Source organism: Podarcis filfolensis, assembly GCF_964270895.1.
Source record: "Podarcis filfolensis genome assembly, chromosome: 9".
Taxonomy (NCBI): Eukaryota; Metazoa; Chordata; class Lepidosauria; order Squamata; family Lacertidae; genus Podarcis; species Podarcis filfolensis.
Window position 1 is genome coordinate 73,836,146 of NC_139610.1, and position 22,070 is coordinate 73,858,215.

Sequence of the window (22,070 nt, forward strand, 5' to 3'; positions counted from 1 at the left end):
ATATAATAAATATTCATAAATGTACCAACCAAGCACATACATAGATCAGCGCAGGAAGACCGACCTGAAACCATTTTGACTCCCAAACTGACCAAATGTTTTCTCTGCAAGGAGGTGAGGGACCCTCCCCATTGTCTCAGGAATTGGGAAATCACCATCTCAAAGGAAGGGCCAGACTACCAGGAAAGGTAATCAGATAAGGCATCGTCAGATAACCTGGCAGACAGGAAAAACAACAACACTCAAATTTCTGTTGTAGACCGCCTTTTCTGTGATGTAGTTATGATGTTTGTGGGGGGTGGTCTTGGGTTACACCCCTTCTGTGACGTATGTATGATGTATGGGGAGTGGTCTTGAGCTCCAGGGCAGGGAATTAAAAATGTCTATATCAGGCCTTGCACGCCATTGTTCTGGGTTCCTCCTCCTTTCCTGCATGTGAGGGGAACACCCTGTTGAAACAGATCAATAAAGATCAGGATTACTAGCTGCTTTGATTCTCAATATTCTCTGGTTGGTCTCTGTTATTTTCGTCTACCAATAGGGAACCCACGTAAGGACTCTATACAGGCTCTTGGATACCCCATCAGGGGAAAAGGGCAGATTTATTTTGTTTACAACAAGAGCAACCACCAGCTCTCTCCAGGCGAGTCTCACAAGTTGTACTAAAACAGTGTGTGATGCTCTGCCACGACTCCCTCCTCACTGCCACCTGCGTGTCACAGGTACTGAAAAGCAAGGTGGTTCTCCCGAGAGAAAAGTAAATGGAACATCCAAGGATGCTTTGCCGCAATATTCAAAGCCCATCCTTTACAGAAACCTCCGACGACGACACAAACCACAGGTGCAACAGGGGCTTCTGCAGTTTCTTTTAATTAGGAGTTGTATAAAACAAAACAAAACACAAAAATACCCCGCCCTGGTTTCAAAGTGTTACAGCACACCCACAAAACAACCTTCCCAGCATGGCGCAACACTGGCCGACTCCTGCAAGCGGGATTATTGGGGAAGGGGAGGCTTCTCGTGGCATGATTCCTTCTGTGCTTCCAGGAGGAAATTTAAATGTGGGGGGAGCGGGGAAACAGAGGAGAAGCCCCCAGATCCAGGTACCTGGCTGGCTCTCTGAGCAATGCACTGCGGGGACAAGAACTCACCTTCCCCGGGCAAAAAAGACGAAGTCCGTAGGTGGGATCAGTGCTATAAACGTACAAACCAGCCGAGGCGCTGGCAACAGGAGCACATCGTCACATGCCCTCTGAATCTCCATGTCTCAAAGAAGGACATTGCGTCAACGTGTAAAAAAATTAAGGCACCACAAAACACAAAAAAGGACCAACAGCTGCCTGGGTCAAACCTCTTGGTTATAGACAGACATGATGGAAACAAAGCCCACGGACACCAAAGACCAGCTCTGTCTGAGAATCCACATGTTGCAAGTCCTTTGCCAGACCCCAGAAGAATTTCAATAGCGCTGGGAACGGACGGGACAGAACCTCCGGTAGGGGGTCTCGTCTCTCGGGTAGAAGCAAGGACGGCGCATGACATAGCTGCCATGGTGCCCACCGATGCGGCTCCTCCTGCGCTGGCGCCAGGAGCGCGGGGGGTCGTTCTCCTCGTCGTGGGAGGGGTAAGCAGGGAAGGGGCCCGGGACGGGTGCGGAGCTGCCGCCCAGGTGGCGGAAGTCGTGAAGTGCTGCGGCTGGCGATGAAAAAGAAAGCGGGAGAATGAAGGAATAAGGCCGTCGCAAGAGGCTGGCTAAATCAGGGCTGTCGAGCTCAGCATCCTTGGGGGGGGGGGCCAACCAGATGCCTAAATGGGAAGCCGGCAAACAGGATCCCACCACAAGAGCACTTTCCCTTCCTGTTGTTTCCAGCAACTTAGAATTGGCATTTAGAAGCATGTAACATGGTCCGAAAATTACTTTATCCATCTACTTCCTGCCCTCCCAATTCCATAGTTTCCATATTTACCCTTGCATATTTCACATATAGGGATGCGGGTGGCGCTGTGGGTTAAACCACAGAGCCTAGGGCTTGCCGATCAAAAGGTCGGTGGTTCGAATGCTCGCGACGGGGTGAGCTCCCATTGCTCGGTCCCTGCTCCTGCTGGCCACATGACCCGGAAGCTGTACGTCGGCTCCCTCGGCCAATAGAGCGAGATGAGCGCCGCAACTCCCGAGCTGGCCACGACTGGACCTAATGGTCAGGGGTCCCTTTACTATTTCACATATACTGCTCAATGCATCCATTTTAACCTACTCATCTTAATAATGAACCTTGTTGCTCGTATTTCAAGTCCTGCTCGCATTTTCATCTTGCTATAGCAGTTCTTGAAATACTCAAGGCTATTTTTTTGTCCTTTTGGTCTCTAACCTTTGCTGTTAATCTTGCCAATTCCCCATACTCCATCCTTTTTGATGCCCAATTGCCCCGTCTTCTTTTAAAGCCATCTAAAGTCGGTGGCTGTCGCTGTGGGAGGGAGTTCCACAGATTAACTGTGAACTCCGCAAGGAGGGCCTTTCTATTTAACCTCCCCTGAATCTTCCAACACTCTCCTCCGTTGGACGCCCACCAGTTCCAATGTCAGGAAAGTGAAAGGAAAAACCTTTTCTGGGTCCGTGGGTAACTATAAGAACGTCCATGCCTCTCACTTGCCTTTTCTCTGCACTAAAAAGTCCCGGACACTGTAACTTTTCCTCAGTCCCTCCATCGCCCTGATCCGTTTCAGCAGCCCTTTTCTGAATCCTGCCTTCCTGTCCTATGGCCAAAATTGTACCAGCTGCTCTGCATCCCTGCCCAAATTCAGTGGTGAGGGCAGGTAGGTCTAATGTCAAGTCCACCTTGGGTGGGTACGGTGCCAGAACCCCAAAGGATTCTGGGAAGGGTGGGAGAAAGAGCTGGATTGAGGACATACCATCCATGTGGGGCGTCAGGAAGTGGGGGTCCTCAAAGCTACGAAATCCACAGACGGGTTCGGAGGGCCCCCAGTTGCTGGGAACGAGGACTGAGTCGTCGTAAAACTGCGGGACACAGGGGTAAGGCGGTGGGTGGGAGTCACGAGGGCCGGGGAGCAGTTGGGCAGCGCCAAGACGGGGAGGCAATGGCGGCAAAGGTGTCCCTGGCATATTCCACGCAGGCTCTGCGGAACGAAGGGAGAGGGCCGTTCAAAGCTGTCATTGAAAGTCTACTCAGTATTGATCCAGAGTAGATTCCAACGTATAGTTATACATACACGTTGCAGGATTCCCCAAAAATAGACCAGAGGCAATTAATATTCCATCCAGCAGAGCTTGACTACTACTGAAGGCAAATGAGCATAATGGTCACAAATCCAATACATCCAGGATTGGCACTGCCCATAAGAAGTCCAGTTGCAGCAGACTTAACTTACAATAACATATAATAAGACTAAAACCTTAACAGTGGTACCTTGCTTGTCAAACTTAATCCGTTCAACTCCTGGAACCATTCGGAAACCAAGGCACGGCTTCTGATTGGCTGCAGGGTTTGCGGTGTTTGGGAGCCGATTTGTTCGGGAGCCAAGACGTTCGACAACCAAGGTACCACCGTATACAGAACACCACACCAGAAGGAAAGAGAGACAAAAAGAAAAAGTGAAACCCAGGCTCCTTCTAGCCTTATTATTATAGTCAATAAACACACAAGACTTAACCGGCTGTACGATTGAAAAAATAAGATATAATATCCATTGTATTGAATTGTAGATTTCAACAGAAGTAGTTCATAAAGTTCAACAAAAAAAGTAGAAGACCCAGTGGATCAGTTCATTCTCTAATCAGTTTATGCATAAGGTCCATATATGTGAAAGTGTCTATTCCACCTGTCTGTTCATAGAGTCCAACAATCCACATGAAAGGTTGTTGCAGTTCCACAAAATCCTTTCACAGAGCCTAAGACAAGGATTTCCGGAATATTAGCCTTGTTTCACCATCCTGGGCTTCATCAGTTGTACAAACTCTAGGTAATGCAAATAAATACAGTATTGTAATCTCACACATTTTTACAGCAAAAATAATATTAAAATATATACTTTTTTGTTGAACTTTATAGGCTACTGTTGAAATCTACAATTCAATTCAATGAATAGTATATCTTATTTTTTCAAACGTACAGCCAGTTACGTCTTTTGTGTTTATTGAATATGTTTCACGTAACCAGAGGTTTGTTGTTGTTTTGTGTTTATTATTATAGTCAGCATGACCTTGACAGAAGAGATAACAGAACAGTTTAAGCTGGCTGTACTCAGCTTCTCTGAAGGAATAACCCGAACATCACGAACCTTCTGCTTGCTTCTTTCACACAGAGAAGCTCCCAGAACCCTCTTGAATTAATTAGAATAGGTAAGATCTCTACACATCAGATCAATGCTTTCTGCACTAAGCAATGCAAACTGAAAATTGCATCCCGGACTCCTTGCCAACCTTCCTTCCCTGCAGTGGAAAGAATGAGAAGCGAGCTGGGACCCTGCCCACTCACCATCCGGGCTCCGGTGCCTGCTGGGCACCACCACGCGCCAGGCATCCGCCACGTGCGTCAGAAGCAGGTTGGTGATCCTGCGATGCACCACATTGTTCCAGTGGACGCCATCCTTGACGCGGTTCCGCAGGTCGAAGCGGAAGTGGAAGTGGAGGTCCAGGACGTCGAAGAGGTGGAAGCCGGCCAAAGTGGCGCCGTAGAAGTTGCCCTCGATTATGTCATTGCGGAGGGTCTTGCTTAAGTGCTGCAGCTGGGAACAGAGTGAAAAATGTAAAGGTAAAGGGACCCCTGACAGTTATGTCCAGTCGCAGACGACTCTGGGGTTGCAGCGCTCATCTTGCTTTACTGGCCAAGGGAGCCGGCGTAAGGGCTTCTGGGTCATGTGGCCAGCATGACTAAGCTGCTTCTGGCGAACCAGAGCAGCGCACGGAAACGCTGTTTACCTTCCCACCGGAGCGGTACTTATTTATCTACTTGCACTTTTGGGCATGCTTTTGAACTGCTAGGTTGGCAGGAGCAGGGACCGAGCAACGGGAGCTCACCCCATCGCAGGGATTTGAACCGCCAACCTTCTGATCGGCCAGCCCAAGAGGATCAGTGGTTTATATAATTATAATAATAATAGTATTTTTTTATTTATACCCCGCCCTTCCCGGTTCAGAAAACTGGGCTCAGGGTGGCTAACAACAAATTTAAAACACTTAATTGTAATACAACATAGAAGCAGCATAAAATACAGTATAAAAGCATGGATAACAATAAAATTCAAAGTTCAAAATCAATTTGGGGGGAAGTCCATCCAATAAACATTAGATAATCCCCAGGGCTAGCTGGCTGAATTAGTCCTACTTGGGCCAGCGAGGAGGCCAGGGGAGAATTAGCTGTGGGATCCCAGAGCGGGTGATCTCCATAAAAGGGGAGGGGGGGGGGAGAGAAGGGAAATAAAAGATCAGGCTGAATTCAAATTAAAGGCCAGGCGGAATAGCTCTGTCTTACAGGCCCTGCGGAAGGAGGTTAAATCCTGCAGGGCCCTAGTCTCCCATAGAGACTACCTTACACCGCTTTAAAAACCAAAATCGCATTTGGGTAGAAACTGTTTCTCGGGTGGCTAGTCCTAGTCTTTATAACCCTGGACCTTCTTCCAGAAGGCAGAAGCTGAAAGAGATCATTTCCGGGGTGCGCACTATCCTGCGCTATCTCTGCAGCTTTCTTATGACACCTGGAAGCATAGTTTTGATCCAAGGTGGGAAGAGGGCACCCAATTATTCTCTCCGCAGTCTTTACAACCCTGGACAGCATTGTTTTTCCCCTGACCGTGGGAGCAGATCGTAGCCATCATAGTCTGCTCTCACACCACAGTGGACCCCATCCCAGAACCCAGAAGCGCATTCCCGCCTCCCCTCACCTCTGGAATAAGGAACCCCCCTGTCACTCTGGGCCCTAGAGGCATGGTCATGTTCCAGATGACCAAACAGGAGGCTGGGAGGACGGCGTCCAGCCGGTTGAAGACCGTCTCCAGGTTCTTGCGATATGCCTTCATGGAAGACGGGCCGTACCTGCTCAGAGAGGAGAGGAAAGCACCAGTGTCAGGCCACAGCGGAGACCCCTTGGCCGAGCCAGGAGATTTCAGGGATCAGGCTGGGGAGTAAAACGTTTATCTATCTATCTATCTATCTATCTATCTATCTATCTATCATCTATCTATCTATCTATCTATCATCTATCATCTATCATCTATCATCTATCTATCTATATCTATCTATCTATCTATCTATCTATCTATCTATCTTTCTATCTATCTATCTATCATCTATCATCTATCTATCTATCTATCTATCTATCATCTATCTATCTATCATCTATCTATCTATCTATCTATATCTATCTATCATCTATCTATATCTATCTATCATCTATCTATCTATCATCTATCTATCTATCTATCTATCTATATCTATCTATCATCTATCTATCTATCTATCATCTATCTATCTATCTATCTATCTATCTATCTATCTTTCTATCTTTCTATCTTTCTATCTTTCTATCTATCATCTATCTATCTATCTATCTATCATCTATCTATCTATCATCTATCTATCTATCTATCATCTATCTATCTATCTATCTATCTATCTATCTATCTATCATCTCTATCTATCATCTATCTATCTATCTATCATCTATCTATCTATCTATCTATCTATCTACCTATCTATCTATCATCTATCTATCTATCATCTATCTATCTATCTATATCTATCTATCTATCTATCTATCTATCTATCTTCTATCTATCTATCTATCTATAATTTTTTATTGCTTTTTCAATTTTTTACAATTATATAACATCTTCCCTCCCTCCTCCTCCTGGTTTTCTTATACCAGGGGTCAACAAACTTTTTCAGCAGGGGGCCGGTTCATTGTCCCTCAGACCTTGTTGGGGGCCAGACTATATTTTTTTGGGGGGGGGGGAAGGAACGAATTCCTATGCCCCACAAATAACCCAGAGATGCATTTTAAATAAAAGCACACATTCTACTCATGTAAAAACACCAGGCAAGCCCCACAAATATGTTCTATGCCGTGTACTTTGATTTTTTATTTTTAAGTTTCTTTTAGCTTTTTCCATTATTATTATTATTAAGGATTTTTCTTTTGCGATTTTGGTTGTTTATATTTATCTGTATTTATTTAAAGCAAAATAAAAGTATTAAAATAAATAAATAAATAAACAAATAAATAAGGAGGAATAGGAAGAGACCGCTTCGTCCCTGCTGTTACTGCCAGCAATTGCTATTCAGCGATTCCCCCCATGTTTCTAAAGAACTGCGCTATTTTATGGATTTTCGCCCATCTGCCTTCTTGGAAAATGCCCAGTGGCTTATAGGGAAAGGGAGGAATATACACAATAGAATTGTGGAATCCCAGAGTTGGAAGGGACCTCAAGGGTCATCTATTCCAACCCCCTGCAAAGCAGGAACATAGCTGTCAACTTTTCCCTTTTCTTGCGAGGAATCCTATTCGGAATAAGGGAATTTCCCTTTAAAAAAAGGGGAACGTTGACAGCTATGCGCAGGAATCTTCTGTCCAACGTAGGGCTCGAACCCACAACCTGGAGATTAAGATTCTCAAGCTCTACCGACTGAGCTATCCCAGCATGCACCACCTACAATAACATAGCAATACACGCGACTCTGCCGGTGGTCCACAGGCCTACCTAGAAACGTCCCAGACGCAGGAGTTGAGGACCAATACGTCCGGTTGCGGTCCGGCTTGGAAATCTTCCAGAATGCTCTCCACATACTCTGAGTAGACGCGCGTGAGGAAATAGAAGCGGACAAGGTGGTGGCCGGTGCGATACTGGCGCACCTCGCGGTAACGGGTGCCGTTGTGGAGGGAGCCCAGCACTCCTCCTTCCACCAAGTGGTCGTCTTCAAAGCGCAGCTCCCCCTGCAGATGGGGGTGAAGGGGAGACAGAACGCAGTCAGAAGATTGTGGGGCAAGTTGGATATAACATACAGTGGTGCCTCGCAAGACGAAAAGAATCCGTTCCGCGAGTCTCTTCGTCTTGCGGTTTTTTCGTCTTGCGAAGCAAGCCCATCAGCAGATTAGCAGATGAGCGCTATTAGAGGCTTAGTGGGCTTAGCGGATCAGCTGATAAGCGGCTTAGTGGCTTAGCGGATCAGCTGACAAGCGGCTTAGCGGATCAGCTGTTAAGCGGCTTAGCGGATCAGCTGTTAAGAGGCTTAGCGGATCAGCTGATAAGCGGCTTAGCGATCAGCTGTTAAGCGGCTTAGCAGATCAGCTGTTAAGCGGCTTAGCGGATCAGCTGATAAGCGGCTTAGTGGCTTAGCGGATCAGCTGACAAGCGGCTTAGCGGATCAGCTGTTAAGCAGCTTAGCGGATCAGCTGATAAGCGGCTTAGCGGATCAGCTGTTAAGCGGCTTAGCGGATCAGCTGATAAGCGGCTTAGTGGCTTGGGAAAGGGGGGGGGGAGGAAAAAAACCCCGCAGGAACTCGCAAGACATTTTCGTCTTGCGAAGCAAGCCCATAGGAAATTCGTTTTGCGAAGCACCTCCAAAACGGAAAACCCTTTCGTCTAGCGGGTTTTCCGTCTTGCGAGGCATTCGTCTTGCGGGGCACCACTGTACAGCTTAAAGAATGGGAGAGGTTCGCGCTGGGAATTGTAGCTCCATAAGGGACAAGCTAGGGACGCGGGTGGCGCTGTGGGTTAAACCACAGAGCCTAGGGCTTGCCGATCGGAAGGTCGGCGGTTCGAATCCCCGCGACAGGGTGAGCTCCCGTTGCTCAGTCCCTGCTCCTGCCAACCTAGCAGTTCGAAAGCACATCAAAGTGCAAGTAGATAAACAGGTACCACTTCAGCAGGAAGGTAAACGGCGTTTCCGTGCGCTGCTCTGGTTCGCCAGAAGCGGCTTAGTCATGCTGGCCACATGACCCGGAAGCTGTACCCCGGCTCCCTCGGCCAGTAAAGCGAGATGAGCGTCGCAGCCCCAGAGTCGGCCGCAACTGGACCTAATGGTCGGGGGTCCCTTTAGCTTTAAGGGACAAGCTATAGTTCCCAGGATTCTTTACAGAAAGTAATGTGCTTTAAATGTGTGGGTGCGATCTTTGTCTGGATTCCAGTATTTCTTGGTGGTGTTTAACTGGAGAAGTAAGGATGGCAACTGAGGGATTTCTCGGGGAGCTTACTGATGCAATGACTTGTCCCATCTGCCTGGGATATTTCAAAGATCCAGTCGGTCCAGTATACCTGAAGGAGTGTCTCCATCTCCATCGTTCTGCCCGGACACTGAGGTCCAGCGCCGAGGGCCTTCTGGCGGTTCCCTCACTACGAAAAGTGAGGTTACAGGGAACCAGGCAAAGGGTCTTCTCAGTGGTGGCACTTGCCCAGTGGAACGCCCTCCCACCAGATGTCAAAGAGAAAAAGTAACTACCAAATTTTTAGAAGACATCTGAAGGCAGCCCTGTTTAGGGAAGCTTTTAATGTTTAATAGGTTACTGTATTGTAGTGTTTTGTTGGAAGCCGCCCAGAGTGGCTGGGGAAATGCAGCCAGATGGGTGGGGTATAAATAATAAATTATTATTATTATTATTATTATTATCCTGTGATGTTGGACTGCAGGCATAATTTCTGCAGAGCTTGCCTTGTCCACTCCTGGCCTGAATCTGAGGGAGCCTTTGCTTGCCCCGAGTGCAGGAGACTCTTTCAGCCAATGGACAGCAGGCCAAACTGGCAACTGGCAAAAGTGGTCCAGTGTGTCCAGCTGTGGGTGGAGAGACGCCCAGAAAGGAGAAGAGGTGGTGTGTAAAAGGCATCGGAAGCCCCCGAAGTTCTTCTGTAAGGATGATGAAGCCCCCCTCTGTATGGTGTGTAAACGGACTGTTATGTACTGAGTTGAATAGGATCCAGAATGCAGCAGTCTGATTGGCCCTAGAATAATAGGATCCAGAATGCAGCAGTCTGATTGGCCCTAGAACAATAGAATCCAGAATGCAGCAGCCTGATTGGCCCCAGAACAATAGGATCCAGAATGCAGCAGTCTGATTGGCCCCAGAACAATAGGATCCAGAATGCAGCAGTCTGATTGGCCCCAGAATAGGATCCAGAATGCAGCAGTCTGATTGGTCCGAGAACAACAGGATTCAGAATGCAGCAGTCCGATTGGTCCATAGGAGCCACCCAATCCAGCTCCAGGTGGAAGTGAATCTGCAACCCGTTTGGCCTACAGGAGAATCCTGTAATTAGCCAATCACGTGGGGCCCATTGTGTAAATAACGTATATAAAGCAGACATTCTGGGAGAACTTCCATTCCTCCTCACCACTATGAGCTGAATAAAGAGCATGAAATCCACTCTGGACTCAGAGTATATTTCACAGACCAAGGTAGCCCTGTTGGAGGAGGTTGCCTGAGAGCTCACAACAGCAGCAAGAATACTTATCGCAAAGCATTGGAAGACACAAGATTTACCCACCTGGGAAGAATGGTAGATGAAGCTGATGGACTACATGGAACTGGTGGAAATGACTGGCAGAATCCGAGACCAGGGAGATGAGTAAGTGGAAGAAGATTGGAAAAAAATTAAAGTTTATTTACAGAAATACTGTAAAATTAATGAATGTTAGAAGGATGCTGGAATGAAGTTATATGGCTTTAGCAGAAATGTTATAAAGAATTAAGTAAAAATAGATTGTTAATGGGCCAAAGTCGAAAAATTAAGGTTAGATTGTGTTAAGATAAACTATAGAACAAAAATTGAGAAAGATGGAAAGGATTTGCTGAAATAGCTAATTGAACTAGAATACAAAAAAGGGAGGTGTGAGGGGGTCGATGAAACAAGTAAATGAAAGATAAAGATATGGAAATATTGGATGTGTTTTTAATTGTTTTTGTTTTTCTTTTTGCTTTGCTGTATTGTTTTTTGTTTTTTTCTATGTATTGTAATGTATTGATTTGTCTTGTTTAACTTTTCTTTTCTTCTTTCTGTAATCTTTAAACTTTTAATAAATATTTTTTTTTAAAAAAAAAAAGAGCTCAAGGAGAAAACCAAAACCCAGCTGAAGGCTATGGACGAAGAGAAGAAGAACCTTGAGGGCTGCATAATTACTCAAAAGCCAGGAAAATCAGAATGGCTGAAAATGTGACTGGACCCAGGCATAGCACCCAATCCCCTGTCAATCTATCTGAGGACCCTAAGGGTGTGAGACACAAGGCGTAAAAGATTTGGAACCTGCTTCTCCACCCTCTGATGTTGTACAAAACACAAAGCAATCCAACTCGCATGAACATCCCTCTGAAGACAGAGTGTGAGTCCTGGGAAACTTTAGCCCCATCCCATAATTCAAGGTGCATATTCAGTCATGGCAGGCTCCACCTCCCCACCTGTAAACTTGCATTTGAACTCCCATGTAAAATTCCCACGTAGAGGGATCTGTTCAGGAATTCAAATGTACATTGTTATTGTTGTTTAGTCATTTAGTCGTGTCCGACTCTTCGTGACCCCCTGGACCAGAGCATGCCAGGCACTCCTGTCTTCCACTGCCTCCCGCAGTTTGGTCAAACTCATGCTGGTCGCTTCGAGAACACTATCCAACCATCTCGTCCTCTGTTGTCCCCTTCTCCTTGTGCCCTCCATCTTTCCCAACATCAGGGTCTTTTCCAGGGAGTCTTCTCTTCTCATGAGGTGGCCAAAGTATTGGAGCCTCAGCTTCATGATCTGTCCTTCAAGTGAGCACTCAGGGCTGATTTCCTTCAGAATGGAGAGGTTGGATCTTCTTGCAGTCCATGGGACTCTCAAGAGTCTCCTCCAGCACCAGAATTCAAAAGCATCAATTCTTCGGCAATCAGCCTTCTTTATGGTCCAGCTCTCACTTCCATACATCACTACTGGGAAAACTATAGCTTTAACTATACGGACCTGCTTCTGTTGAAGAAGAAGTTAATACTCATCTTTACCTAGTTGATTCTAGGTTCTCAAATTCCTTCTAAACTAACACTTTTGCCCAGGGAGAAGACTGTTTTTTTCTGGACTTTGAGTGGATCTGTTGTTGTTTAGTCGTTTAGTCGTGTCCGACTCTTCGTGACCCCATGGACCTTGAGTGGATCTATTAGAACTTTAATTTCAGCCTTGTTTTGTGAGGTTTGGATTAATTCCTAAAATAAATTGTTGGGAACATACCTCGGGCAGGGAGTAAATATACACCTGAGGTACCAGACTCCTTGACTTACAATGGTTCCTTGAGTGAACTGATAAGTGTTACAATGCCATCTCATCCATCTTGCATTTTTATGTGCTCATCAGATATTCTGATCAAGTGGCATCTCTTTGCTGAGGTTTGTTCTTATATTTTTTTGGGGGGGGTGGGCTGGGGGTTGGTTACATATGAGCATTGGAAAAATAAAAATAAAGCTTTTAACAAAAAAAAGGGGAGAGGTTGTGGAAAGAATAAAATTTACAGCTTGTAATGCCTTGAAAGGGAATATGATGAAAATGATGTATAGATGGTATATTACACCTGTGAAATTAGCTAAAATGTATAAGATAAATAAATAATAATAATAATAATAATAATAATAATAATAATAATAAAATAATAAATGTTGGAAATGTAAAGAAAAAGAAAAAACATTTTATCATATGTGGTGGGAACGTACGAAAGTAAAAAACTTCTGGGAAATGATATATAATGAGTCGAAAAAGATGTTGAAATATACATTTAAAAAAAAAAAAAACCAGAAGCATTTTTACTTGGTATTATAGGTGAGGATATTAATAGACAAGACATTAAATTGTTTTTGTATGCAACAACAGTGGCAAGAGTATTGTTAGCCCAGAAATGGAAGCAAGAAGAAATTCAGACGAAAGAAGAATGGGAGACAAAATTAATGGACTACGCAGAATTACCGGTAGCTAAAATGACAGGAAGGATTCAAAACCTGCGGGACCAGAGATTTACAGAAGATTGGAAGAAATATACGAACTATTTGAAGAGCAACTGTAATCAACAAATTATGCTAGTAGGACTACAATAGTTTTTGTAAAGAGAAATATATGAAACATTGCAAAATAGAGAGAGATTAGAGATATTAGTTATGAGATTTAAATGTAATAGTGAAAGTAAGAAATGTAAATGTAAGAAATGTAAATTAAGTGAATAGATTGGAAAATTTTCAGATGTGATTGATGGAAGTCAGAAAACTGTATAAGATATAAAAGTATGTTTAATTTTTGTTGAAAATGATTAGTTTTTAGTTAGTTTATATATATATATATATATATATATATATATATATATATATATATATGAATGGAGATTGTGGGGCTGGGGCGCAAGATGGCGGTGGCGGCGGTGCTACAGGTGGCGTCTCGTCAGATCTTCCACATACCACATGTTGGACAAGTAAGGGGTTATTATGTTGACTGGAGGATGGTACATCTTGGTTTTTGAACATTTCGGAAGTCAAATGAACTTCCAGAACAGAGTAAGTTTGGCACTTTTGTTTTTGCTATCTATTTTGCGCTTTTGCTTTTTGAGGCTTTCTCGGTTCATTTGTTTTTGTGATGGTGTGGAACCCAGTTCAGCTAATAATCATCAGGCCAATGACCCACCTGGTCCAGCATCCTGTTCTTGAAGCGGCTGACCAGATGCCCCAATGCAGGCATAGGCAAACTCAGCCCTCCAGATGTTTTGGGACTACAACTCCCATCATCCCTAGCTAACAGGACCAGTGGTCAGGGATGATGGGAGTAGTAGTCCCAAAACAGCTGGAAGGCAGAGTTCGCCTATGCCTGCCCCAATGCAGATAATTACAATAAGAACAGCACCATTCAGTAGAAGCAGTCAGTTCCCTGTTGGAACAAAGTCTTTGCCTGATGGCGGAGGGACGACGAGGAGGGAGCCAGTCTGGCTTCTCTAGGGAAAGAGTTCCAAAGACTGGAAGGAGCCACTACAGAGAAGGCCCTGCCCCGTGTCTCCACCAAGCCTGCCTGTGAAGGTGGAAGGACCGAGAGAAGGGCCTCCCTCGAAGATCTCCAGACCTGGGCGAGGGGATACGGTCTCTCAGAGAGCTTGGACCCAAGCCAGGTATTTCGGACACGGCAGGCGTCACTTCCTCACCCCCAACCCTTGGCGTGTAACAGCCTCCATCGGCTACCTTGGACTTCAGCTGGGAGGCCGTGAGCAAGGAGTCGCTCTGCAGCAGCTGGACCAGATCCTTGTACACACATCGCTGGACTGCAAGAGGAGGAGGAAACACAACAAGGAGAATTAGCCTTCTCCTTCCCCTCTGATCCAAGTACAGTGGACGCTCAGGTTGCGAACGTGATCTGTGCGGGAGGCACGTCTGCAACCCGCAGCGCCGCTTCTGCGCAAAGCTGGATTTAGCGGTTCTGCACATGCGTGAGTGCTGAAACTCAGAAGTAACCTGTTCCGCTACTTCCAGGTTTTGGCGCGTCCATAACCCAAAAATGCGCAACCTGAAGCGTCTGTAACCCGAGGTATGACTGTACAGGAGAGGTGATGTAAATGCAAACATAAGATGCACCTCCTGGATCAGGCCCATGGCCCATCTAGTCCAGCATTCTGTTCTCACAGCCGCCAAAACCCCTGAGCAGGATCCGAACACAAGATCCCTCTCCCCTCCTGTGGTTTCAAGCAATTGAAATTCAGAAGCATCGCTGCCTCCGACTGTGGACGGCAGAGCGTAGCCATCCTGGCTAATAGCCACATATAGTTCTCTCCTCCTCCATGAATTTGCCCAATCCTCTTCCTCCCTCTTGTGGCAGGGAGTTCCAGAGTTTAATCACGTGCCGCGCAACAGACTGTCTTTTTCATCCGTCCTGAATCCGCTTCGCTGGATGTCCACCAGCGTTATGAGAGAGGGAGAGAAGATTTCCTCTCTCTCCCCCTTTCTCCATTCCACCCTTCCTGGCAGAAGTTGAACGGGGTCCCCAGAGTTCATCTAGCCCAACCCTCCTGCCTCACCTCCTCCAGAAGAACTGACTCACTCACTTGAGTCGCCCAGGATGACCACAAACTTGTTGTGCAGGAGCTGGTGAGCCTCTTTCGAACTGAACGTCGGCATGGTTCGAGTCTTGCGGCCGAGAGTAGCCTTGCGCTTGCTGGAGAAGAGAAGAGGAAGACTCGCCCGCCCAGATTGCAGTGGTACAATCTACCAGCTCCACCTGGCAGCTTCTGATGTCCCAGCGATCGTAATATGTGGCTGGAGGGCTGCGTTTGACCTGGCAGGTTATGAGAAGTGCAGGCCTGTGTGAATCAAAGGGGAAGGGAGGGGGATTATTGGAGTCATAGAATTGTAGAGTTGGATGGGACCATGGGGCCACCTAGCCCAACCCCCTGGAGTGAAGAAGGTTGTTGTTTTTATTCTGTCTTTTATCAGGGGGTTTGGGCTGGGTGTTCATCAGTATGCGGATGATACCCAGCTCTACCTCTCCTTCAAATCAGAACCAGTGAAGGCAGTGAAGGTCCTGTGTGAGTGTCTGGAGGCGGTTGGAGGATGGATGGCGGCTAACAGATTGAGGCTGAATCCTGACAAGACAGAAGTACTGTTTTGGGAGGACAGGGGGAGGGTGGGTGTGGAGGACTCCCTGGTCCTGAATGAGGAAACTGTGTCCCTGAAGGACCAGGTGTGCAGCCTGGGAGTCATTCTGGACTCACAGCTGTCCATGGAGGCACAGGTCAATTCTGTGTCCAGGGCAGCTGTCTACCAGCTCCATCTGGTACGCAGGATGAGACCCTCCCTGCCCGCAGACTGTCTCACCAGAGTGGTGCATGCTCTAGTTATCTCCCGCTTGGACTACTGCAATGCGCTATATGTGGGGCTACCTTTGAAGGTGACCCAGAAACTGAAACTAATCCAGAATGCGGCAGCTGGACTGGTGACTGGGAGCGGCCGCCGAGACCACAACACCGGTCCTGAGAGATCTGCCTTGGCTCCCAGTATGTTTTTGAGCACAATTCAAAATGTTGGGGCTGAGCTTTAAAGTCCTAAACGGCCTCAGTCCTGTATACCTGAAGGAGCGTCTCCACCCCCATCGTTCAGCCCAGACACTGAGGTCCAGCTCCGAGGGCCTTCTGGCGGTTCCCTCTCTGCGAGAAGTGAGGTTACAGGGAACCAGGCATAGGGCCTTCTCAGTGGTGGCGCCCAGCCTGTGGAACGCCCTCCCTTCAGATGTGAAGGAAATAAGCAGCTATCCTATCTTTAGAAGACATCTGAAGGCAGCCCTGTTCAGGGAAATTTTTAATATTTAATGCTGTATTGTTTTTAACACTCGATTGGAAGCCGCCCAGAGTGGCTGGGGAAACTCAGCCAGATGGGTGGGGTATAAATAATAAATTATTATTTTATTATTATTACAATCCCCCACCCCAAAGTCCCTGGAAGGCCACAGAAACAAAACTCCGTGGTGGGGAAAGGAAGGGGGAATCGGCGCAGCCAGAGAGGGCCTGCCCAACGGAAGCTGCCGAACCGTGGATCTGAGGCCACACCAATTTGGCTCACGCGGTTTTGCACCCTGAAAATCACGTGAAAGAACTAGGGAACTTACCTTCAGGCCTGGGTTCAACCGGGAGTACGTGGAGATTTCTGGGCCACCGTTTAAAAACCTCTGCCTTGGTCCATCGTTAATTCCCTTTCCATTGTGAACGTTCTGCTTCTTGCATACTGGGACGAGCGAATTTTTTTAAGTGAAAGTTACAGTCAAGCAACGTAGTTGAGATCATAGAATGGCAGCGTTGGGAGGGACCTCCGAAGGCCATCTGGTCCAACTGCGAGAACCCCACAGTCGAAATGCCTTTTACGAAAACCCACGAAACATGCAGACAAAATGCAGCTATAGAAATGCAAACCAACCTGGGGAGGTCACCCCCTCTCTGCCAGCAGCTCCTCCAAAAAAGCTCAGGGTGGGAAATGTAAGGATGTCCTAATTTTGCATGCACAACAACCCTGTGAAGTAGGTCAGGCTGCGAGACAGAGGCTCATCAAGGTCTTTTCTTTTTAAATGCAAGGTCTACACCATGGGTGGGCAAACTAAGGCCCAGGGGCCGGATCCGGCCCAATTGCCTTCTAAATCCAGCCCGCGGAGGGTCTATTAATCAGCATGTTTTTATATGAGTAGAATGTCTTCTTTTATTTTAAATGCATCTCTGGGTTATTTGTGGGGCATAGGAATTTGTCCCCCCCCAAAAAAAAATATAGTCCGGCCCCCCACAAGGTCTGAGGGACAGTGGACCAGCCCCCTGCTGAAAAAGTTTGCTGACCCTACACCCTAACAGCCAAGGAAGGCTTTTACGCTTATTTGCTGGGATTTTACGCTCAAATCTCAGATCCAGGAAATGCACCTGACAATTTGAAGTGCCTCTGCCCTCTCTTTCTCATCCACTCTTTCTCAACTGGGGTCAGAGCCCAGCAAGCACTCAGGAGAGTGCTGCAAGTACTTACTTGAGGTGCATGAAAAGGAGGCCCCAATCCACTGGAATCCAAAGAGCCAAACAGCAGGAAAAGTTTGGGGAGCAATTGCTTGCATTTAAAAGCAGCCGGTGAGCAAGCAGAATTGGCTCCTCAGCTTTATCCCAAGTGGGATATAAATGCCCCGCCCTTCATTTGCAGTGAAAAGGGGCAGATCCGAGACACCGAAAATGGCCGCAACACACAAGGCACTTGTTCAGGAGTAACCCAATTCGTCTTGTTGGGGCTTCTCCCGGGGAGAGCAAACTGAGCCAAAAATCACTGAAGCCACAATCTTCTGTTTGTTTACTGGAGAGTAAGCCCCCTCCCAAACTCAGCGGGTCTTACTTCTGAGTAGGTCAGATCCACACCAAACATTTAAAATAATCTTAGCCGACAGACAGTAGCAATACATGAAGCAACCCAATTCTTATAACTAACATCCTTTGTACTCCCAGTGATGTGAACGATGGTAAAACAAGAAATTAAAAATGACTTCCAATTAGTCTCGCTATACTTTATCTGTTATCTTATACCGCACAGTTACATATTTCTTATATAGTTTCTGTTAACTTCCCTACAAACTTATATTTATACAATGCAAGGTTCAGTCTAATTCTGCCAAGAAGCTTCATTTTATACTGTAATTTTTATACTGCACTGTATTCTGTTTGTTTGTCAATTTATAGTTTGTTTATAGTTTATTTAATTGTATGTTTGTCTGTTGGTTTGTTTGCTTCCCTGGAATAAATGTATCTATTTTAAAACAATAAAGGTTTTTTTAAAAACTTAGCCATGACTTCCCCCACAGAGTACCGGAACTATGGTTTACGTAAGAATCCTTGACCTCACAGAGCTACAATTTCACCTCTTTTACTGTTAATTATCCTTAAAACGTTTAAAACTGCTTTTAACAGTTAATTTTAATAGTCCTTGTAATCCGACCAGTGGTTTTATTACAATCAAGCGGTGTCTATTTTTTTGTTAAATCGGTTTTTTAAAAATGCGTGTGTTGGAGAACTTTAATAAGAGGTTCCTAGACTGGAGGGATTTCTCCCAGAAACTTTTAAAGGATGGGGGCTTCAAGGGAAAAGATAGGATTTGCTGAAATGCAAATGGGCAAACTCAAAAACAAGGAGGCTGCAAAGAACTACATCCAAAGCAATGTTTCTTGTACACTTCCAGATTACAGTGGTACCTCGGGTTAAGTACTTAATTCGTTCTGGAGGTCCGTTCTTAACCTGAAACTGTTCTTAACCTGAAGCACCACTTTAGCTAATGGGGCCTCCCGCTGCCGCTGCGCCGCCGGAGCCTGATTTCTGTTCTTATCCTGAAGCAAAGTTCTTAACCTGCAGCACTATTTCTGGGTTAGCGGAGTCTGTAACCTGAAGCGTATGTAACCTGAAGCGTATGTAACCTGAAGCGTATGTAACCCGAGGTACCACTGTATATGTGCCATTTCATTCCACCAATCAGAGGATCACAAGGTTTTTTTTAGCTTTGCCCAAAGTTGTTTGTCCTTTTTGAGCTAGGAATCAGCAAAAACAACACAGCCAACGTCCTAAGTCCAGATTTTCCCGGAGATTTAGCCAATTTCCACCTGGCTAGGATGCCATTTAAAAGACAATATGCGTAACATATTGAATATAATTGAATACTTAGAGACCAAGATAAATAAACAAGCTGCATTAATTTTTATAGATGCGGAGAAGGCGTTTGATCATGTGTCTTGGTTCTTTATGAGAAAGAATCTAGAAAATGGGTCTAGGGAAATGACTGGCAGAATCTGAGACCTGGGAGAAGAGTTGGTGGAAGAAGACTGGAAGAAATTTAAAGACTATCTTCAGAAATACTGTAAAATTAATGAATGTTAAAATGATGTTGGATTGAAAATAAGTGGCATTAGCAACAAAGTTAATAAGAATATGCAAAAATGAATTGATATGGATGAAAATATAGAGTTATAATATGTTAAGATACAGAGTTAAGATAAATGAAAGAGGGTAAGGATTTGCTGATTTGATTATTTAAATGGGAATATAAAAAGGGGAGGTGTGAGGAGGCCAAGGAAATAAGCTAATGAGTTCAAAGTTACAAAAAACGGATTTGTTTTTAATTCTTTTTTTAGCTATTTGTCTTTTGTATTTTGTATTTTTATTCATCTTTTTTCTTTTTCATGTATTTCTCTATGTTCTTTTTTTTTTGTATCTTTTTCTTAATATATGACCTTTTTTCATTTTGTAAACTTATGTTTTTGTGAAACGTCAATAAATATCTTTTAAAAAAAATAGAAAATGGGTCTAGGCATAAACTTTTTGAGAAGTATAGAGGCAATTTATAAAAATCAAAATGCGAAACTTATAGTAAATAACAGATTGACAGAGTTTTCAAATCACAAAGGGCACAAGACAGGGGTGACCACTCTGTTGTTCATATCAACACTTGAAGTGCTATTACAAAACATAAGAGAGACAGAAAAAGTTACAGGAATAAAATGTGGGGTAAAAGAAGAATATAAAGTCAAAGTGTTCGCTGATGATATAGTCTTAACATTACAGGAACCATAATCCTCAACCGTGGAAGTGTTAAAAGTAATTGAAGAATTCGGATCAATGGCAGGATTTAAAATTAATAAAAACAAAACAAAACAAAAATGATGGTTTAAAAATATGAAGGTGGAACAATCGGATCAGTTACAAAGTAAAACAGAAATAACAGTGGTAAAGAAAAGAAAATACTTGGGTGTCTGGCTGTCCCCGAAAAATACTAACCTATTTAAGGATAACTACACAATAACATGGAAAGAAGTAAAAACAAATTTCCACCTGGACGGTTCTCTGGATTCTAACAGTTTAATATTTACAGTACGGTAACGAAAAGCAGATAGTTCTGTACTGCAAAAGGCAGTTGCAGGGCCTTTGAGCTTGGCTAGGCCACACAGACTCGAAATAAAACGGAATCATTCCCCCCCAAAAAGAGTTTTATGAAATGATTATTTCCTCCAACACATGCAAGGATTGCAACCTGTTAAGCAAGCAACTGCACAGGCTCCCTGCAGGAGGAGCACAGCAACCCTATTCGTGCTACTCTGAAAGTAACAAGGCAACCCCATTCATAAGGTTTTCCTTCCAGAATAATGGCTCAGAGGTTCATTTTGCTGCAACGTTTAGCTTATTTGTCTTAGCTGCTTTGTTAACAAGAGTTTTATGGGTTGCAATTGTTCTATTGCTGATCTGTTAATGTTTTCGTATTGAGTTATTGTTATTTACTGTTTGTAAGTCGCTTTGGGATTCATTCAATCAATCAATCAATCAATCAATCACCCCACCGACCATATTTCCTCTCTCTCCCCCTGCTTCGCAAAGAATCCCCTCCGGCTCTTACAGGTCACTTACCGATGTTGGCAGCCCTTGCAATTGCAGCCTGCAGCTCCTGAGCACGTGCAAAGGGCAAACCGCTCCCCCCAAAACGCCCCCATTGGAACTTCAGCGCCCCCTGCTGGCCGCGTTTATTATGGCACGCTTTGGGCATCTCCAGCTGCTCGTGGTCTTAAAGAGCCGCGCTCCGGGTCAAGGTCAAAGAAATGGGTCCATTTACAAATAAAAGTGTATTCGACGGATGAAAGGACATATGAGTTTTGACATGATTGAGAATCGCATAGCCAGGGACGGAGAACTTTAAAGCGTTAAGACCAGAAGGCGGAAAATATGAAAACAATGAAAGAGGCAGGAACGAAGATTTGGAGATATGCTTCAGAGGTCCAGACTACGGGGAGCCTGGAAAAATTAATAATTACAATTTGGACTACAATTTGGACTTTTAAAAATTTTTAGTTTCTTGATTTTAATTGGGTTATGATGTGGATATGTTGATTGGCTGTTTTTATTGGAAAATCAATAGAAATGATTTTAAATAATAAATAATAATAATAATAATAATAATAATAATAATAATAATAATAATAATAGGAAATGGGTCCATGGAGCCCAGAGTCCTGCTCTCCGGCAAGGGCTTCCAAGGATCCTGCAAAAGGACACGAAGGCATAAGAACCCCACGTTCGCCAGCTCTGGCCCCAGCTTCTGGAACATGAAGAGGTAGACTGCCTCTGAAGCTGGAAGCTCCATTTAAACCAACAGATTTTTCTGGACTACAACTCCCATCAAGGACCTGGAAGCTGAGCCTTATGAGGAATGGTTGAAGGAGCTGGGCATGTTTAACCTGGGGAAGAGGAGACTGAGGGGAAACAGGGAGCACCACCTTAAAATATCTCCAATGCAAGATGGAGCAAGCTTGTGTTCTGCCAAAGCAATAATAATAATAATAATAATAATAATAATAATAATAATTTATTTATACCCCGCCCATCTGGCTGGGTTTCCCCAGACACTCTGGGCGGCTTCCAACAGAAGACTAAAATACAATAACCTATTAAACATTAAAAGCTTCCCTAAACAGGGCTGCCTTCAGATGTCTTCTAAAAGTTTGGTAGTTGTTTGACATCTGGTGGGAGGGCATTCCACAGGGCGGGTGCCACCACTGAAAAGGCCCTCTGCCTGGTTCCCTGTAACTTGGCTTCTCGCAGTGAG

General features: G+C 45.0%; 1 protein-coding gene across 2 annotated transcripts; it reads right to left on the reverse strand.

The window, feature by feature from the left end:
* Positions 1–854: 854 nt before the first annotated feature.
* PCED1A (PC-esterase domain containing 1A) lies at positions 855–20,946 on the reverse strand. 2 transcript variants are annotated; one of them, XM_083571572.1, is made up of 8 exons: positions 20,879–20,946; positions 15,029–15,247; positions 14,172–14,251; positions 7,714–7,946; positions 5,899–6,049; positions 4,494–4,743; positions 2,911–3,135; positions 855–1,695 (listed from the first exon to the last, which is right to left on the reverse strand). In XM_083571572.1, the coding sequence occupies exons 2-8, from the start codon at positions 15,099–15,101 to the stop codon at positions 1,460–1,462; spliced, it is 1,248 nt and encodes a 415-aa protein (XP_083427698.1). In that variant the 5' UTR covers positions 15,102–15,247; positions 20,879–20,946; the 3' UTR covers positions 855–1,459. The 2 variants fall into 2 exon arrangements, with proteins under 2 accessions (XP_083427698.1, XP_083427699.1); XM_083571573.1 differs by lacking the exon at positions 20,879–20,946 and adding an exon at positions 17,478–17,663.
* Between the last annotated feature and the right edge of the window lie 1,124 nt (positions 20,947–22,070).